The sequence below is a fragment of the Alligator mississippiensis genome, chromosome 1 (assembly GCF_030867095.1).
Source record: "Alligator mississippiensis isolate rAllMis1 chromosome 1, rAllMis1, whole genome shotgun sequence".
Lineage (NCBI taxonomy): Eukaryota > Metazoa > Chordata > Crocodylia > Alligatoridae > Alligator > Alligator mississippiensis.
The window spans coordinates 22,584,673-22,603,738 of NC_081824.1; the positions used below are offsets into that span (position 1 = coordinate 22,584,673).

The following is a 19,066-nucleotide window of genomic DNA, read 5'->3' on the forward strand; positions in this document are numbered from 1 at the left end:
CCTGCTTAAGGCAGGATCATCCCTGACTTAAACCATCCCAGCCAAGTTTCCAAGCATGGAGATTCCACAACTTGTTAGGTAGCATGTTGTAATACCTGACCACTCTCATACACCTGTTTGTCAGGCATATGATGTGATTCTGTCATATATAACACCATTCTATCTTGTATGTAAAATTATATTGGATGATTATAATTGTACTGCATTTTTGTGTATGTATTATTTCTTAAATACTTAATGGGTATTTATTGGCTAAAAATCCATGATGTTCTTATCTTTTCCCTGTCTTTTAAAAAAACATTAACCTAATTTTTATTTGCATAATTTAAATGAAAAGGTCCCTTACTTTGCGATGCAAGTACAACTTTTGTGACTTCCTAAAGAATCGAGATTACTCTGGAAAATTAAATATTGACCACAAAAATGAAACACTTTCAATAATAGTAAGTTTTTGTTTCTTCTTCATAAATAGTTACCCAAAATTAAATTTAACAATATTTAATTTGTTTTGGAAATTTAACTTAAAAAAAAATTTCTGCTTAGTTACCTCTTATATACTTTAGTTCTTTTCCTTTATAAATACAGTTTTGCATAAAACGGGGTTTTTTTTAGATTATTTTACTGCTCTTGGTTTCCATTTCATAGCCAAGATCATATAATATTATTGTTTGACATCAGGTATGGCAAGTTAAATGTCAGAGGATTAGAACTTAAGGTATAAGAAAAAATGGGGTGAAATGTTATAAGAATAAAAAAAGGCAGGAGGTATAAAAAAGGCCTATTATAAGAATAACTATATTTAAATGTAAATTTAAAGGGTAAAGTACAAAAATGTAGTAAATATATAATCTTTCTTTCCCTATTTGTATTCTAATTTTTAATAACTAGGAAAATTAAGAGTAGCTATTGCACATTTGGCACATTAGTGGAACGTCCTAGAAATACTGGGCTCGCATTTACAATGACTAGCTTGTCAGTGGATGGTACCCCACCTTTTCGTAGCTAGTTTCTTACATGAATCAGTTACAGTTTGTCAGATTTTTTAGGTGAAGATCAAATGATAAACATTTACTTATAAATTTGATTGGTATATTTGTTTGTTTACTCATTGAATCAAAATGTTTTCCTCTGGACTGTAGATTATATAATAACATACAAAAGTTACTACTTGTCCTATATTTTAAAACAGTTCTGAATTATCTTTCTGTTACTAGAGTACATAAACTCAGAACATAGTGTTGGCTTCTGTCATGGACTCACTTTGGTCTTATTGATGCATTTTATTGAGTGATTCTAATTCTTGCTGGGAAAACAAAATCCTAAATTTGTCCTGAAAGCTAAGAAAAAAAGATATATAAAATACTTTGTTTTTAAAAAGTTAACAGAAATCACATTAGGTTTACCCATGTATTTTTGAAGATATATAATAAAAGCAGACTTCTTGTACTATTTAAGAACTTTAGAATACAATTAAAAGGAAAAGGTGGTGTCATAATCCCATGAGCAAAGGGCTGTTTTCTTCATTTAATTTATTATTGCAGAGGAACTGTTCTTTGTTAAAACACCATTGATAAAGCAGTTCTCTGTTACACTTGGATCATTTGGATTTGCTAGTAACATAACTACATTAGTTCAGGAACTTAGTAATTATTAAAAACAGAAATTGAGCAGGAAGTTACATGGGAAGTTACTGGTTTAAGTTAAATCTGTTCCATGATTTCTTTAGCAGTGGATAATTCATGTCTAATGACTTTAAAAATATCTTCCAAAATTGAATACAATTTAATAATTTTAGTTTCATTGTGACAAATGCACTTTGAAATTTATAAACTCCTTCGAAAGCATTGAGGTTGTGGTTTACAATATAGTATGTATTTTTTTTTATTATTAAGTGTTAATTTTTATAACATTAAAGTATATTTTTATTTACCAGTTAAATGAATGGCTTAATTCCAGGTCCAGCCTGGAGAGGGAGACATGGCTGCTTTGCATGACACGAGATCTCTATCAGGAGGTGAACGTTCCTTCTCAACAGTTTGTTTGATTCTTTCAATGTGGGCCATTACTGAATCTCCTTTCAGATGTTTGGATGAATTTGATGTCTACATGGTAGGTAGTGGGGCGGGGTCAAGCAATTTGACCCCTGCCCCTTGCCTTCCCAACGCCTTGTCCCCTTCTACCTATCCTCTCTCACCCAACTTCCTCCCCTGCCTGCCCTCTGAATGTCTTCTGTCTGTCCCCCTTCTCCCTCCTATAATTTCTGCCGTCCTGCCACTTATCTTTGCCTCACTCCAGCAGACTCCATCTTGTACTGGAATCTAAAATGAGGGTCTACCCTGCATGTTAAATGGGGGGGGAAAAGACCTTATTTTGGATTCAAGTATATACAGTAAATAAGAAAAATAAAATCTATTTCCTGTTTAAATAATACCAAATTATGTGCAACTGGATCAGACCAATACTCCATCTACCTAGTCTCCTGTGTTTGATAATGGCAATAGTAGATGCTTTTGAGGGAAAGCATATGAAAAGGGTGTATCTAGAGTGTCCTACCCCTCTGCCATCCACCATAATTGGTTTTGGGATGTCAGAGGCTACATTTCTGCCCATTTAATAGCTATTAATGGATCTATCATTCATGAATTTGTCTAGTCCCTTTTTGAACCTAGCTAAACCAGGGGTGCTTAACCTCTGGCCAGTGAACCAAATGTGACCCACGGAGACTTTGAATGCAGCCCACAGGGCTCCCCACAAGTCAGAAAATTTGGCAACAGAGGAGCACTAGTAGTATTGCCACCCTTCCCTGCTGTCAAAATCTTAAGTCCTGCAGGGCGGGTAAGAACCAGGCCACAGCTCTATTCACGCATGTCCAGATTGGGGTTGGGCCATGCCTTCTTCCCTCCATGTGGCTGAGTTGGGGGCAGGCTGCACCTCCTTCTCATTGCGGGGCCAGACGATGCCTTCTTCCCTGGGGCAGCTGGTTCAGAGCCAGCTCATGTTCTCTGTCCCACCCACATGGGGCTGGGCCACATCCCCTTCCTCCCCACCCAGCCAGGTTGGGCACAGGGCACGTCCCCTTCCTCTCATGGGGTTGGGCCATGTCCCCTTCTCCCACAAGGCTGGACTAAGCCAAGCCTGCTCCCTATCCTACAGAGCCTTGTTGGGGCCGAAACCAACCCCCTTTCTGCCCTGTGTGGCTGGATCAGGGCTGGGCCAAGCCAAGTTCCCTTGTGTGACTGGATCAGACGCAAGCTATACCTAGGTGGCTACAGCTGCTCTGTGAGGAACCCTGCCAGGAAGCTGCGTGCACTGGCTGGGGGTGGTGCTGTTTGGTGGGCGCAGGGCAGATGCCAGCAGGAGCATGGCACAGGCAGGCCCAGGTGGGAGCAGGCAGGGCTCAGCCCCATGCAGAGTGGCATGGGGGAGGAGGGGAACGGAGTGGACTGCACTGCACTGCCCAGACAAGGTCTGCTGCACATGCCCCCTCAGTGTACAAGAGTAAGACTTTGTTTGAAGCTATTCTGTAGTTGCCTTTGTATATAGTACTCAAAACAGCAATCAGGACAAAAGTTATTTTTTGAAATAAAATTAAAATATGATAATAGGTATTTGGTTTTTAGTATATGATTTGCTTTTTATCTATAATTTGTTAAAATGATATTTTCTGAAAGATTTTGTGTGCGCAGCCCTGGACTGCTCACCAGAACTTAAGAGGCCCTCTAGCCAAAATAATTGCCCACCCCTGCCTTCATTCCAAACCCAAGCCACCATTGTAACTGAAATCAAAACACCTCAGCTTTCTGGTGGGCACCCAAACCCTCACTGGGCTTAGTGTAAAATAAAGGCCACTTGCCTGCATAACAAGTCTCTCTGCCCAAGGTAGTCCCCCTTGTTCCCAGGCCTGCATAGCTGCTTCCTTCTAGTTCCACTGTAGATTCAGGAGCCCTGCTGCATGAAGCTCCTTCCTCCATGAGTCTCAGGCTGTCCTCCTTGACCAGCTTCAGCCCAGGGCTTATATAGCTGGAGCCTAAGCCCTCTTCCAGTCATGTGATGCCCCTGTCAGCTGACCTGGCTACAGGGCTGTTCTTTAACTCCCACTCTGCTGACTGCCTATGCTACAAAAATCCTGCCCGTCAAGGGGCCATGCTGCTTTTCATTAAGAGGGCCAGGGTTCCCCGTCACAGTGCCCCTTAGTTCTAGTATTCTGCGTGGTGACTGACTAGGAATAACTGGCAGTGAGCCTTAGGAGATGGAAGAAAAAACCTATAGAAGGTATCTGGAACTCTTGTCCATATCTAAACTTAATTTAGAAAATAATTCGTTATCAAAGGATCCTGCCATGGGAATCATATTGTCCATTTTATAGCATATGTTAAACTTGTTAGTAGAAATTCAGGTACCATTCTTCATGTTACTCATGCCCATAATCAGTGGTTTCTCCACCCAGGTTTCTGTTACAAATTATGAGGAATGGGTAGTTCTAGAAACTTGCCTGATATATCATTTGAGCTCTTCAGATATAGATGCCACATCCCTAACATCTGTTTTCACCATAAAATTCAGTTGTTCTTTGGTCATAATTCTTAAGCTAAAAAGCCTTTCGTTGGACCTGGATCTCAGGAAAAGAGAGTATGATTGTAGTTTTTCTTAAGAAGTTAATGATAGACCAAGAGAGCTCATCATTCACAAATGAGAGAAATGTAAGTCACAGATTGGAAATCCTGAGGTATATTTTTCAAAGTAATATAAATCTGACATGGATTACTTTCTGTGCAACAGGGCTGTCACAGGGCACTAAGGTGCCCTGTTCCTAGGAAAGAGCCCTAGCAGGATATAAGGAGCCCAGCTGTGGGTTGCCAGTTGCCAGGGCAACCAGGAGGTCAGCTGACTGAAAGGGGCAGGGCCTGGCTCCTATATAACTCATAAGCAGGAGGCCAGGGGCAGTTCCTTGCCAGCAGCTGGAGAGAAAGGAGCTCCTTGAGTAAAGATATGAGAATGGCCAGGCCAGGGATGTTTGAGCAATGTGGTTTCAGCTGTAAGCTATAAGTTAAGTTATAGCCTAGGGGCTTGTGTTTTGCTTTGTTGTTGTATCACCGGTGGTTTGGGTGAGGCTATTAAGGGTTGGGGGAGGCCTCATAGGGGACCCACAGCAGTGTGGGGACCCCAGTGCCAGTAAGGGCGCTGTGTATGGGGTGCATAGACCTGAGCCCCAGAGAGGGGTGGTTGAGAAGCCCTAGTGTGGGTGTGGCAAGCCCCAGAGAGGGGGCATTACAGAGAAGCCCCAGTGAGGGCATGGTGAGCCCTGGAGAAGGGGACAGCAGTGTGGTGAGCCCTGGAGAAGGGAGTAGCATTGCGGTGGACCTCAGGAGAGGGGCGGCATTCCGGAGAAGGCCCAGTGTCTCCACGGAGAGCCCCAGGAGAGGGGCGGCATTCCTGAGAGGGCCCAGAGTGGCCACGGAGAGCTCCAGGAGAGGGGCGGCATTCCTGAGAAGGCCCAGTGTGGGCACGGAGAGCCCCAGGAGGGGGGCAGCAGTACTAAGAAGGCCCGAAGAGGGGGCAGCAGTACTGAAGAGCCCCAGAGAAGGGGGCAGTGTTACCAAAAAGGGGCAGCATTGTGGAGAAGGCCCTGGAGAGAAGGGCAGCGTTATTGAGAAGACCCCAGAGAGGGTGGCGCTGCAGAGGAGCCCTGAGAGAGGGCAGCGCTACAGAGAGGGCCCTGAGGGAGAGTGAGTGTAGACCTGACAGAACAACGTCTATTCCACCTACGAGGCTTGGGGTGTGGTATTGGGGTGGTAGGAGCCACGCATAGCCCATAAGGCTAGGGTGCCCGGGAAGCACCCATAGTAGAGCAGACCCCATAAGGGGTCCGGGAAACCATGGGGTCTGAATCTTCACTGAGAAGTGACCAAGAGGGCGTAAGGCAGCCTCCCAAACTTACTTAAACATCAAAGACGTGGTGGGTGAGAATCAGAGGGTGCCCTTGGGCCGACTTGGCACGGAGGAAGGGGGCCTTAAGGAGATCACAGCCCTCCGGTAGGGCCCCGCCGTGGCAAGGGCATTTCAAATACACTAATGACTTTGAAAATGGATAATAGTCCCTTTTAGTTTTCTGGGGTGGTTTTTTTTTTTTTTAATATCCCTTCTCAGTTCAGTGTATGTATGCAATAATGAACTTATATTTAAATTACCTGCCTGCCCCATGCCTTGAGGCAGACCCAGGCAAATATTTTTCCATATTAAAGTTACAACTGTTGAGCTGACTGTCAGAAAGGTCTGACAGCATATAAACAAGGAAGACAACTTTATATTACTAATATATATGTGTCGCTGTCGGGCCTCAAACACCCGGTCACGTGTGGCTTTGCTTCATATGATGGGTGATGTTTGTCTCGCACGCTCTCGTTGCTGACTGAGTAGTTGTTCACTCACGAGGTGGTTTGCCCATATCTTTCCTGCCACGACTTTGAATGTTCTCAGTGGGGGCTGCCTCCTCGGGGTCTCTCGGTCGGGTGTAGTCTGTCCGACAGTCACTTACGGGGCTCTGCCACCCCTGCACCCCGTCCTTACTTCGCCTTGCCAGTTGGATGGGCCAAGTCCCTCCTCTGTGGTGTGGCCGAGGGTATCAGGCTAATCCCTTGTCCTGGATTCCTTCTTTTATACCTGACTGAAGAACCTGCGCTTGGTCAATACCTATCTTGGCCTCATGGATTGTATCACAATGTGGATCCCTAAGGTTCCTGCCCCAAAACACTCGGTTACCTGGGCCCTTCCTCTTTTCTCAACCCCTTCGCTTGGGGGGGAAAAATAAAAGAAAAACAAAATCACACTGTTAAGCCCTGGGGCCCCAAGCTCTTTCCCTTTGTGTACTTGGTTTGGCTAATCCCATCCTTTCTCACTTTCAACCCCTTCACGCAGGGAAACAAAATCAAAACCAGTAACAAAGTTCTCAAGTGCCTTGCTTGGCATCAAGTCAGGGCTCTAGGTAGTCCCCTGTGTACAGATCCAGGGTCCTCGCTCCCTTGGGGTCCACCTCAGGTATGACCCCTGTGTGCCATACACCTGTAGTCTTCTCTCTCTGGACCGGCTTAAGCTGGGTATCTCAGGCCCTCCCCACACGTGGCTGTTTGCCTTCTGGATTCAGGGCAAACACCCTGTTCTTCCGTGGTCCTCCTCGTTGCTTCTCTCGAAGCTCTCCCCACAGGGTTGCTGCTTCCTCCTTCCCATCGTTCCCATGGCTCCCACCTGATAGATTGTAGATCCTCGTGGGCTCATTCCTCCCTTCTTTACGGTGGCTGTCTCCGCTGCCTGCAGAGACTGTTTTTAATTTGTGTAGCTGCCGGCGTGCTCCCTGTCGCCGCCGGCACACTCCTCCTCAGGAGCCTCCTCTGGCTCCTTATCCGAGGCTTCATGCCTCCTAGGGATCTCCGGGCGTGCGTTTTGTGCCCACATGCTTCTCCAGCTCTCTCCTCCTTTCCGCTCACTGCTGGTTGCCATCTTTATCTTTGCCGGCCGGCGATTATTGATGACGTCACCAGCTGGTCTCAATTGAATAAAGACGCGGCTGATGAGCCGCGCAGGTTCCTCTTCTTGCTACCGCTCCTGCTGCGGGTGGTTTTTTTTCTCATTTCATTTCTTTGGTTTGTTGTGCCCCCTTTTTGCTCTTTCCTTTGACAGTGTGTTTGAAGGAGTCAAAGCTCTGCTGAATTTTGGCTGCATTCTCCATAGTAGAGTACATAAAGTTTCAAGTGTAAGATGCATATTGAAGGAGGCTCAAGGTTTTGTCAAAGTCCTTAAGTCAGTACCTTCCTATTGAATTATGCAGAGGCTGTGCCTTTCCTTCATTGGAACTGTTCTAGTTGCAGAGAATGATGGTTTTTAACCAAACAATTTCAGATGATAGATTTACTCTATTTAAAGAAGTCCACTGGAAAACTGGGAAGATAAATTTTATATGACTGAGTGCTCAGGACAGTAGTGGATGATTATAACTGTACTGCGTTGTATGTAGAGCCTTTAGTTACATAACTATATTCTGTTTCCCAAGTATAACATGATATACACATTTTCCTATGATTCTAAGGTCTACCTGTATGATTGACAAAATGATGAAAGAATTTTCAAGACCCTCTTTTTTCTTCATTATAGGTGTTATGTGCCAGTGACTTTCAGGGACTCTTCAGAATGTTGTATTGCACAGTAGTAGAAAATGCTATGTATGTAAGGTGGTAGAAAAAGACAAAATATGTGATTATGTAATTGGAGGATTTTCATGGTACACATATGGTAAAAGATAGAGTTAAGAATGAATACATTGTCTTTATGAGTAGGATTTCAGTGCTTTACTTAACATTTAACAGAATTATACTTGTCTAGTTAAATTCATTTTACATTTCAGACTCTTGGTAGCACTGCCCTGTTAAGATATTACCAAATTCATTTTTCTCATGTCATTAACCTAATTTGTGGTAATGTACAACACTAAAATATTATAAATTAAGAACAGTTACTGACAAATACTTTGTTTTTAGGACATGGTTAATAGACGAATTTCAATGGACATGATGCTGAAGGTGGCAGATTCTCAGCATTATCGACAGTTCATTTTTCTTACTCCACAAAACATGAGGTAATCATTTTTCCTTCTTTGCTAAAAAGTGCACAAAAAATGCAAGTGTAAGAAAGAATAGACCATTTTTTACATTTTGTACTTGTAGAGCATCAGCAATAACCGCATTCTGAAATAGCCAGTAAAATAATCCTATAAAGTGTTATCAGTTCCCCCTTCCTTACTAACCTTACTTTTCAACAGTCCTAGCTTTACTACTTAGTGACTACACTATGCAAGCTTACATTTCAAGTGTTACTTAAAATAAATTGGAAGTAGTCTTTCTTGTATTCTTTAGAATCATCTGTCTGAAGAATTAATTTTTCAAACTTTTCAAAAACGATTGTTTTATGTTCTTTTAGTCCCTTATTTTTGTAGAGCAACCATTCCCTATTATTTAGGTAGACTGGGCTTTCCCTGTTACGTTACGGCCACCCCAGGGATGGCCGTGATGTCCCTAGGGCCCTGTGACTGTGCTGGCTCCGCCTTATGGGTGCCTACTAATCTCGCCTGCCACATCTTGCTGATATAAAAGCTGAACCGGGAGGCTGCCCTCGGGTTGCTGCTGACAGACTCCTCTAAACCCTGTGGGTTGTTGAACCCCTTACTGGGTCCCACACTCAAGAGGTGCCTTGTGGTATGCCCCCAAGTCTTATGGGCTAGATGCATGGCTCCAAAACTGGCTCTTTACCATGCCCCATGCCTCACAGATGGTATTTAGGCCTTGTCTCTTGTGATGAGGCCTCAGTCTAGTTTGGCTTCTTGCTGTCACTGGACCTTTAGCTTCAGTAACTGCGCCCTCTGGTGCTGGGGTCTCCTCACCCCATGTTGCTACACCCTCTGACACTGGGGTCTCCGCTGCCCTGTCACTGCGCCCTCTGGTGCTGGGCTCTCGATAACTCTGTTGCTGTGCCCTCTGGCGCTGGGCACTCTGCAGCCTGTCTCTGTAAGCCCTGTCTCAGCATCCTTTGGCACTGAGTTCTCTTCAAGCCCTGTCTCAGCGCCTTACTGGTGCTAGGCTCTCTGCAAGCCGTGTCTTGGTGCTCTCTGGTGCTGGGGTCTCCACACTGTAGTGTGCCCCAATGAGGTGTCTTCCTCCCCAATAGTCTCAGCCCAGTTCACTGGCATAAATAACAACAGAAAACAAAAGCCCCTGGCCTACAACATAACAATAACCTATGGTCCACCCTCTCTCCCTTTTAAGAAGGCAAGCTTCTCTCTCAATCTAATGTGCCTCCTCCCCACCAGCACTTATGAGCTCCTATAGCCCTTTAATCCTACCAGCGTCAGGACAGGCAGTCAAGCATCACCATGTAGCTCTCTCTATGAGAGCTCCTTCCCCCTTGGCTGCTACCAGAGAACTAACTGCCTCCAGCCCCAGCCCTGGGGCTTACCTGTGCCCAGGGCCCTGCCTTATAGATTCATAAATGTTAGGGTCAGAAGGGACCTCAATAGATCATTGAGTCCGACCCCCTGCCTAGGCAGGAAAGGGTGCGGGGTTCAGATGACCCCAGCTAGATGCCTATCTAACCTCCTCTTGAAGACCCCCAGGGTAGGGGAGAGCACCACCTCCCTTGGGAGCCCATTCCAGACCTTGGCCACTCTAACTGTGAAGAAGTTCTTCCTAATGTCCAATCTAAATATGCTCTCTGCTAGCTTGTGCCCATTATTTCTTGTGACCCCCGGGGGCGCCTTGGTGAATAAATACTCACCAATTCCCTTCTGTGCCCCCATTCTGAACTTATAGGCAGCCACAAGGTTGCCTCTCAACCTTCTCTTGCGGAAGCTGAAAAGGTCCAGTTTTTCTAGTCTCTCCTCGTAGGGCTTGGTCTGCACGCCCTTAACCATACGAGTGGCCCTTCTCTGGACCCTCTCCAGGTTATCCGCATCCCTCTTGAAGTGCAGCGCCCAGAATTGCACGCAGTACTTCAAATGCAGTCTGACCAGTGCCCGATAGAGGGGAAGTATCACCTCCTTGGACCTATTCGTCATGCATATGCTGATGCACGATAAAGTGCCATTGGCTTTTCTGATGGCTTCATCACACTGCCGACTCATGTTCATCTTGGAGTCCACTAGGACTCCAAGATCCCTTTCCACTTCCGTGCCACCCAGCAGGTCATTCCCTAGGCTGTAGGTGTGCTGGACATTTTTCCTCCCTAAGTGCAGCACTTTGCATTTCTCCTTGTTGAACTGCATTCTGTTGTTTTCTGCCCACTTGTCCAACTTGTCCAGGTCTGCCTGCAGCTGTTCCCTGCCCTCCGGCGTGTCCACTTCTCCCCTTAGCTTTGTGTCATCTGCAAACTTGGACAGAGTACACTTCACTCCCTCGTCCAAGTCACTGATAAAGATGTTAAAGAGTATCGGTCCAAGGACCGAGCCCTGCGGGACCCCACTGCCCACACCCTTCCAGGTCGAAACCGACCCATCTACCACGACTCTCTGGGTGCGACCCTCTAGCCAATTCGCCACCCACCAGACTGGGTAGCCATCCAAGTCACAGCCTCCTAACTTGTTCATCAGTATGGTGTGGGATACCATATCGAAGGCCTTCCTGAAGTCTAAGTACACGACATCCACCCCTCCTCCTGTGTCCAGGTGTTTCATAACCTGATCATAAAAAGAGACTAGATTGGTCAGGCATGATCTGCCTGCCATGAACCCGTGCTGGTTTCCCCTCAGCATAATTTGTCCTGCCGGGCTCTCGCAAATGTGAGCCTTGATAATTTTTTCAAAGACTTTGCCAAGGATGGAGGTGAGACTGACTAGCCTATAGTTGCCCGGGTCCTCCTTCCTCCCCTTCTTGAAAATGGGGACCACATTGGCCCTTTTCCAGTCCTCCGGGACTTGGCCTGTGCGCCACGAGCTTTCAAATATTCCCGCCAGTGGCTCTGCACTGATGTCGGCCAGTGCCTTCAGCACCCTCCGATGGAGCTCATCCGGGCCTCCCGACTTAAAGGCATCCAGTTCTTCCAAGTGACTCTGCACCATCTCAGGGTCTACGCATGGAAGTCTGGCGCCTTGCTGCTGCCTCTCTACAACCCCAGTGAGAGACTTGTCGTGCCCCTCGCTTAGGAACACTGAGGCAAAGAACTCGTTGAGGAGTTCAGCCTTGTCCCCCCTATCCGTCACCAATTGTTTCTGCCCATTTAGCAGGGGTCCTATTCCTCCCTGGGCCTTCCTTTTACTCCCAATATATCTAAAAAACAATTTCTTGTTGTCCTTAACTTGGTATGCCATCCTCAGCTCCATGGTAGCTTTGGCCCGTCTAACTGCGTCCCTAGAAGCACGAGCAGAGGAGGTATATTTGTCTTTGGTGATCTCCTTCTTTGGTGATTTGCCTTCTTCTGGTGAGCTGACCGGGGACAGTTGCAGGCTAATTCCCTTCTTAGCCTGCTGCCACAGCAACCTGCACCTGTGGGGTTTCTGCCTGGCTCCTAGGGCCCTCTCTCTAGGCAGTTTCTGTCTTTAAAGGAGCTTAGTGCCCTGTGATACCCTACTACTTTTGACATTCTGACATGATTACCATTGATCTATAATTCATAGATTCATAGATTGTAAGGCAGGAGGGGACCTTGGAAGATTATTGGGCCCAGCCCCCTGCACCAAGCAGGAAAGACAACTGGGGTTAGGTGACCCCAGCAAGGTGCCTGTCCGGTCTCCTCTTGAAGACTTCCAGGGTAAGCGATTGTATTACCTCTGGAGGGAGCTTATTTTACAGTCTGGACATCCTATAGTTGTGAAGTAGTTTTTCCTAATGTTGAGCCTGAAACGGTCTTCTAGGGGTTTGTGACCATTACTCCTAGTTTTCCCCAAGGGTGCCCTGGTTGACAGTTGTTCACCAAGCCCTTGATGTATACTTGTGATGTAGCAGTAAGCTGTTCCAAGTCCCCTCTCAGCCTTCTCTTTTTCAGGCTGAAGAATCCCAGATCCCTCAGCCTTTCCTCATATGGCTTGCTCTGTAAGATTGATCATATGGGTGGCCCTTCTCTGGACTCTCTCAAGCTTTTCCATGTTCTTGTTAAAGTGAGGCACCCAGAACTGGGTGCAGTACTCCAGCTGTGGTCTCACCAGTGCCCAGTAGTGTGGGAGAATCACTTCTTCAGTTTTGCTGGAGATGCATTGATTGATTCATGCCAGGGTATTGTTAGCCCTGCTGGCTACAGCGTTGCGCTGCTGGCTCGTATTCATACTGTGGTCAATTATTACGCCCAGGTCCCTTTCATTCGTAGTGCTGGTCAGGTTGGTGTTGCCAAGCCCGTGTGTGTGTAGGGGATTGTTTGTCTCCAGGTGGAGCATTTACATTTTTCAGTGTTTAACTTCATCTGGTTCCAGTCCGCCCAACTTGCTAGCCTGTCTAGGCCCACCTGTATCTGCAGCCTATATTCAAGTGTGACCATGCTTCCTCATAACTTGGTGTCACCCACGAACCTGGCCAGTGAGCCCTTTACCCCCACATCCAAATCATTGATGAAGATGTTGAATAGCACTGACCCCTGCAGGACACCACTGGCCACTTCACACCAAGATGACACATCCATTCATTAGAACTCTCTGGGTCCTGCCCCACAGCCAGTTTCATACCCACCTGACTATCTCACAGTTAAGCCCACAGTCTTCTCATTTTCTCGCGAGGGTGTTGTGGGATACCAGATCAAAAGCTTTCTTGAAGTCAAGGTCAACCTCTTCTCTCTTATCTAGGTGATGAATCACCTGATTATTAAAGGAGATGAGGTTGGTAAAACAAGACCTTTCCACAATGAAACCATGCTGGCTGTCATTCAGAATCCTACCTTCTGCAAGCCTGTAGCACATAGACTCCTTAATGAAGTTTTCCAGGATTTTCCCTGGAATAGAAGTTAGGCTATAATTACCTGGGTCCTCCCTCCTCCCCTTCATGAAGATGGTCACAACATTGGCCCTCTTCCAGTCCTTGAAGACCTCTCCTGAGCAGTGTTCCCTCTAAGCTGCGTGGCCGTGCAGGTGTGCCTGGCAGCGCAGCCACGCACACCATGCAGCTTAGAGGGAACGCTGCCCTGGAGCACCATGAGTTTTGGAAGAGCTTTGCCGGGGGTTCCACAGTAACTTCAGTCATCTCCTTTGGCACTCAGATGAAGTTCATCTGGACCTGCTGACTTATATATGTCCAATTTCTTTAATTGATCACATACTAGTTCTATGGCAATAGTAGGAAGGTGGTCATTTGAACCCTGCTCATTTTGTACCCTAGCTGGCATGATTTTCCCCTTGGCCCGGTGGAAGACTGAAGCAAAGTAGTCATTCAGGAGTTCAGTTTTCTCCTGAGTGCTGGTGACTAGCTGTCCTGAGTTTTTGAGCAAAGGCCACACACTTCCATTTGTTTTCCTCCCGTTTCCTACGTATGTAAAAAAAAAACAAACAAACAAAAAAACAAAAAAAACCCAACTTCTTGTTGTCTGTGATTCCCAGTGCTAATTTTAGTTCAGAGTTCCTTTGTGCTTCAAAGAGTTTGTCCTTCAGGAACGACCATCCTTCATACACTCCTTTTACCTTTTGGTCCCTGGCCCCTCAGCACATTCCCTGCTAGTGACCTGAGCTTGTTGAATTTTGCACTTTTTAAGTCCAAAACTTCAAGCCTGCCATCTGATTTGTCTGCCTTGCTAGTGTTCCACCATTATTTATATTCTGATTGCTGGGATTTGTCAGTTGCACACAAAATCCTTGTCCTTTTAGTCCTGAACTGGTGCAACTCAACTGCTGTACTTCTCCATCTTTGTGGTCAGCTTTCTTCTCAATATTTATGGGTAGGGATGATCATCAATTTCCTCTTTGGAGGGACAGATAAGGATGCTTCCTGTCCCCCAGTTTGTGTCCACACGAGGCTAGGTTACAATCTGTCCCTGAAGTCGAGGGTAACATACTTGCATCTATGGAAAAATTATCTAGGAAAACACTACCATATTTTCTCACATAATACCTGAAAATAAAGCGCACACTTTTTTTTTGGAAAAAATATCTTCATTGGCATTATCTCCATACTGGTAGGTGCACGTGCAGGTTGGAACAGATGGTGGGGGAGCGGCCTGAGGCAGCGCAACCCTGGCTTCTCCCCGCTGCTGACACAGAGCTGATGACTGGGCTCTGAAGCCTGGCGCAGCTGTTTGTAGCCAGCCCGGGCTCTGACCAGCTGCAGCAAGCAGACTGCAAACAGCTGCGCCGGGCTCCACAGCTCTGGCATCAGCTCCATGCTGGCAGCAACTGCACATGTACCTCAGAGTGGACAGCAGGAGGGCTGTGCTAACTCAGGCCCTAACCCCACCATCCGCTCCAAGGCGCACATGCACCCGCCAGTATGGAGCTGATGCTAGAACCCCGAGCAGCTGTTTGTAGACTCCTGGCTACAGCCAGCCCAAGCTCTGGTAGCTGCTTTCAACCACAGAACCCAGTCTGCTTGCAACAGGGCTTGCAGCTGAGCCCGCCTGACTCCCACTGGCTCTGAGCCCAGCCCCAGCCCAGCTCCACACCGGAATGAGGCTGGTGCTGCCCCTTGCCAGGAGCACTGCACATTTTGTGGGCTTAGCTGTGCAGGGTGGGTGGCTGGGCAGGCTCCAGGCCGGGGTCTTGGCCAACTGCACTGCGGCATGGGGGCTGGCTCCCTGGGGAAGCACAGGGGCTCTGGTGGGACCAGGGCATTGTTGGGTTGAACTTTGTCCAGTGGCCCAGGAGCCCAGCTCTGTGCGCCTGCACATCTGGTTCTGTGTAGTTGTCTGCCTCTGTCTGGTTCTGTGTGTACACACATGTCTGGTTCTGGATGTGTGTGTGCATGTGTCTGTTCTGGGTGTGTTCTGGTTCTCTGTGTTTGTGCATGTGGTTCTCTGTGTGCGTGTCTGGTTCTCTCTCATTGCAACATGCTCAACAAAAAAGGAATACACAACAACAAAGGCAACATTTATGATTATTAAATATATTAATATGCAGTGCAACCTGCCATGTACCATCCCCCACCCTCATTTTGTTTTTCTGGCATGCTGGCACTTCAGCACCTTCCAAGGTAGAAATTATGGGGGGTTTTCGGCACACTGGCCACAAAAGGTTGCCTAACCCTGCCTTGGTGTTAGGGCATAAAAGGGGCAGCCTCCCACCTAGAAACAGCTTGGTAGTTGCACCAAAGGTGTGGCGTGCAAGTGAGGTGGGTGGGCTGATGCTGTGGTCAGCTTTGAGACAGCTCCCTGTCATACTGCTGAATTTTAAGTTGGAACAAATGTTGTATTTTTCTGAATAATTTATGAAACTGTATTTATATTGTGAGATTTTGCTATTCGATTGCATTGTTCTAGATATGAGATTTTCACATGTTAAGATACTTAATATGACTTCATTTTGGTAAGAGATGTGCTTATTTTCAATTTTAATCAGAAACGCTAATATAATAGAAAACAACACAACAGAAGTATAATTAAGATACCTTGTAGAACAGTCTTGGTCCGTAACTTAGAGCCATTTTTGCATATATGTATTTGCAAACCTTTACTAGTAATTAAAACACGGTAAGTAGAGTTATGCACATGCAGATACTTGCACCCTTGTTGTCTAAGGTAACTTAAAAGGTATTTGAACATAAATTGCTTCACTTTCAAGTTTGTCCTTCAGCTTAAAATGCTATTTGAATAATTTATACACATATAAGCTCAGGGATGGAGCTAGCAGGTTCACTCTCCCTGGAGATTGCCAAGGGAAGCAACCCAGCCTTACAGTTGCCCAGAGACATTTAATTGCCTGCTTTGCTGTCTATAAGGACTAAGGCTCCAAAAGCATACAAGGTAAGTAGGGCTAGGAGACAGCAATCTACTTGTTACATTTACAGAGCTGAAATAAATATGGTATTCATGATGACATAAAATACAAAGTAATAAAACTAAGTTAAGGCCAAGGTTGAAGTCTCAATCTGCAGTGTGTGAGGACTGTATTCCATGTTATTGGTTTATGTGATCGAATTAAAAATGCAGTTAGAAGCTTAATGTAACAGAAGGGCTAACTGACAGAAATATTAAGACTTGTCTATGAGAAAACATAATTTAAAATTGCATACGTGTTGTTTCTAGCGCTTTACCTACAAGTCGTCTTATTAGAATCCTCCAACTGCAGGACCCTGAAAGAAGCCAAAACCTGAGTTACCAAAATGGACATCAAGAAGAAAACTGAAATAAAAGCACTATGGTACCTTAATTTTCTACGGTTTTGTGATATTTTATACTATATGTCTATAATAATATTTACTTATTATTGTTAAGAGGAAAATATAATTGGATGATACATCTAACAAAGGAAGATGTTCCTTTTAGATTTCCTGCAAAAGTACATGATTGTACAAACCTAAAATGTAAATACAGCACAATTTTTTAAAAATTGTTTCTGTTCATTAGAAAAACTGAAACATTAATTTCTACTGCCTTTTTAATTGTCAACTAAAAAAATTGTGTTTAATTAAATACAAAAAATATTTTAAGAATATTTTAAGAAACTCTAAGAATTGATTTGGCTAGTAATGTGCTAAATACACAAAGTTAAAATGTGAAAATCAGCCTACAGGTAATCTTAACGTTTTCATTTACACTGTTTTAGAGGTTTTTAAGGGCTTTATACTAAAAACTCCATCTTTGAAGCCTGTTAGCTTTGCTGTTCTGTGCATCAAATATAATATTATCATGATATTAGCCAGTATTTCTGATTTATTTAGCAGTGTTGATACCTGCAATATATTGCCTTGGAAACACATTGTCTTAAGGACTGAACAAGTGATAAATGAGAAGTTGAACAAAAATGCAGAGCTCTTTTAAAAACTGTCTTTTCCCTGGCACTATTGAATGTTGAAGGTGTATTAATAAGTTTAATTGAGTCATATTTTGATGGTGTAACTATCGGAAAAAAGACATTATTGACTAATAACTGGAATTATTCAAAATATGTTGTCCATATACATGTACACCCATGTATAGATGGGCTTAGCCCCTGAGCCTTTGACCATACAGCTTTTCTTACCTTACCAGTATCCACACACACTGCTTCAGCTCCTCTTCTCATACTACCCCTACACATAAGGGATAAAGGGCAAAACATTCATCCCTGCTTCTCAGTTTCCTCTAACTTCAGAGAAGCTGACTCTCAGAAAGAGAAAAGAAGGAAGGTGGAATTCAGAAGTGTGTGTAGACAACCATGAATGACTTGTGCCTCCTGAGACGGGGGTGCACAATTTGTGGTCGGCGGTAGGGCGGTGAGCAGCAACCACCTGCAGAAGCCAGTGGCAGGGGTGGCGGGGTGATTGGTGACTACCCACAAAAGAGGGCGGTCAATCTCAGAGGGGACACACGCCCTCCCTATGAGTCACCTATGTGGACAACACATCTTGAAGAATTACCGGTAAATAACTTCCTTTCCTCTTTTAAGCTGTCCACACATGTTAGGGTAGCTTGTCACATTTATGCTTTAAGTTGTGCCTGCTTGGGTGGTGAATTATAGTATTGTTTGAATTTTTCTTTTATATTTAGCCTTATTTAACCATTGCTTAAGGTTTTGTGTAGGCTCATTATTTTTTTTTAACCTTTTTCTATCAGCTTGCCTTGAGCTGTTTTCACAGACAGCTTATATCCTTGAGCTCACTTACACACTTATTGTTTCTTTCCTTTTTTATCACTGTGAGAATTCTTCTAATATAACATAGCAATAGCCTTGTTACCAGCTCAAATTAATTGAACTCGGCACTAACTGACTGAATTGGAGGGATGAAATAATTGTCCAGTCACTTCAGAGGGATGAAATGATTATCCTATGGACCTCACTCTCAGTCTATGTTAATGATGGGTGATAAGAGGAGACCAACAGACAATGCCCAAATCAAGATACCAGTAAAGGATCAAATTAGGTGTGCATGTGATGGATCTGTTGAAAAAGGGAATATGCTGACAGGATAAGATATGGACAGTATGCTGACCACAGGGAACCAATCAATGGTACCCGGAAACAAAGAGTTATCAGAGGAGTGAAGTTGAAAAAAAGCAAAAAGCGGGGCAACAAGAAAATGAAGTGTCTGTTGTCATACATCCAGGAAACATCTCTCTGCATTGTGCCAGTCACTGACACACCCTGTACTTTCAGATTATATGACTGGCCATCAGACCCTGAAGTGAAGTTAACCATCTGGAAATTGGATGCGTGTTTTCCTCTCTCTATATATATTTATATATATATAAAAACTGCTAAGATAAAACATTGGTTGTATCAATAAAGTTAGACTTTGGTTAAGTTCAGCTGATACTTCATGTTCATTTTCTGGGTTAATTTTGCTTAAACAATCCCGCAGAACCATCTGGAGGGCAGTGGTGGTAACACATGTTGTCATATGTGGATGACTTGAAAGCGGTCTCCATAACATTTAGAGATGAGACTTGGGGTCTCCTCAGGCAAAGATCAACTGGAGTACCACTC

The 19,066-nt window shown here is 44.9% G+C and overlaps 1 protein-coding gene across 3 annotated transcripts in view; it reads left to right on the forward strand.

The window, feature by feature from the left end:
• The window catches only part of LOC102575103 (structural maintenance of chromosomes protein 6), a 69,145-nt gene extending 50,257 nt beyond the window's left edge, over positions 1–18,888 (forward strand). The window contains exons 25-28 of one of the 3 annotated variants that reach the window (XM_019481711.2): positions 338–443; positions 1,957–2,109; positions 8,529–8,626; positions 16,687–18,888. In XM_019481711.2, coding sequence (XP_019337256.1) covers positions 338–443; positions 1,957–2,109; positions 8,529–8,626; positions 16,687–16,786 — 457 coding nt within the window. In that variant the 3' untranslated portion in view covers positions 16,787–18,888. Of the gene's footprint in view, positions 1–337; positions 444–1,956; positions 2,110–8,528; positions 8,627–16,686 lie in introns of those variants that run through there. The other 2 variants (XM_019481716.2, XR_002088483.2) reach the window with 2 other exon arrangements.
• The last annotated feature ends 178 nt before the right edge of the window (positions 18,889–19,066 follow it).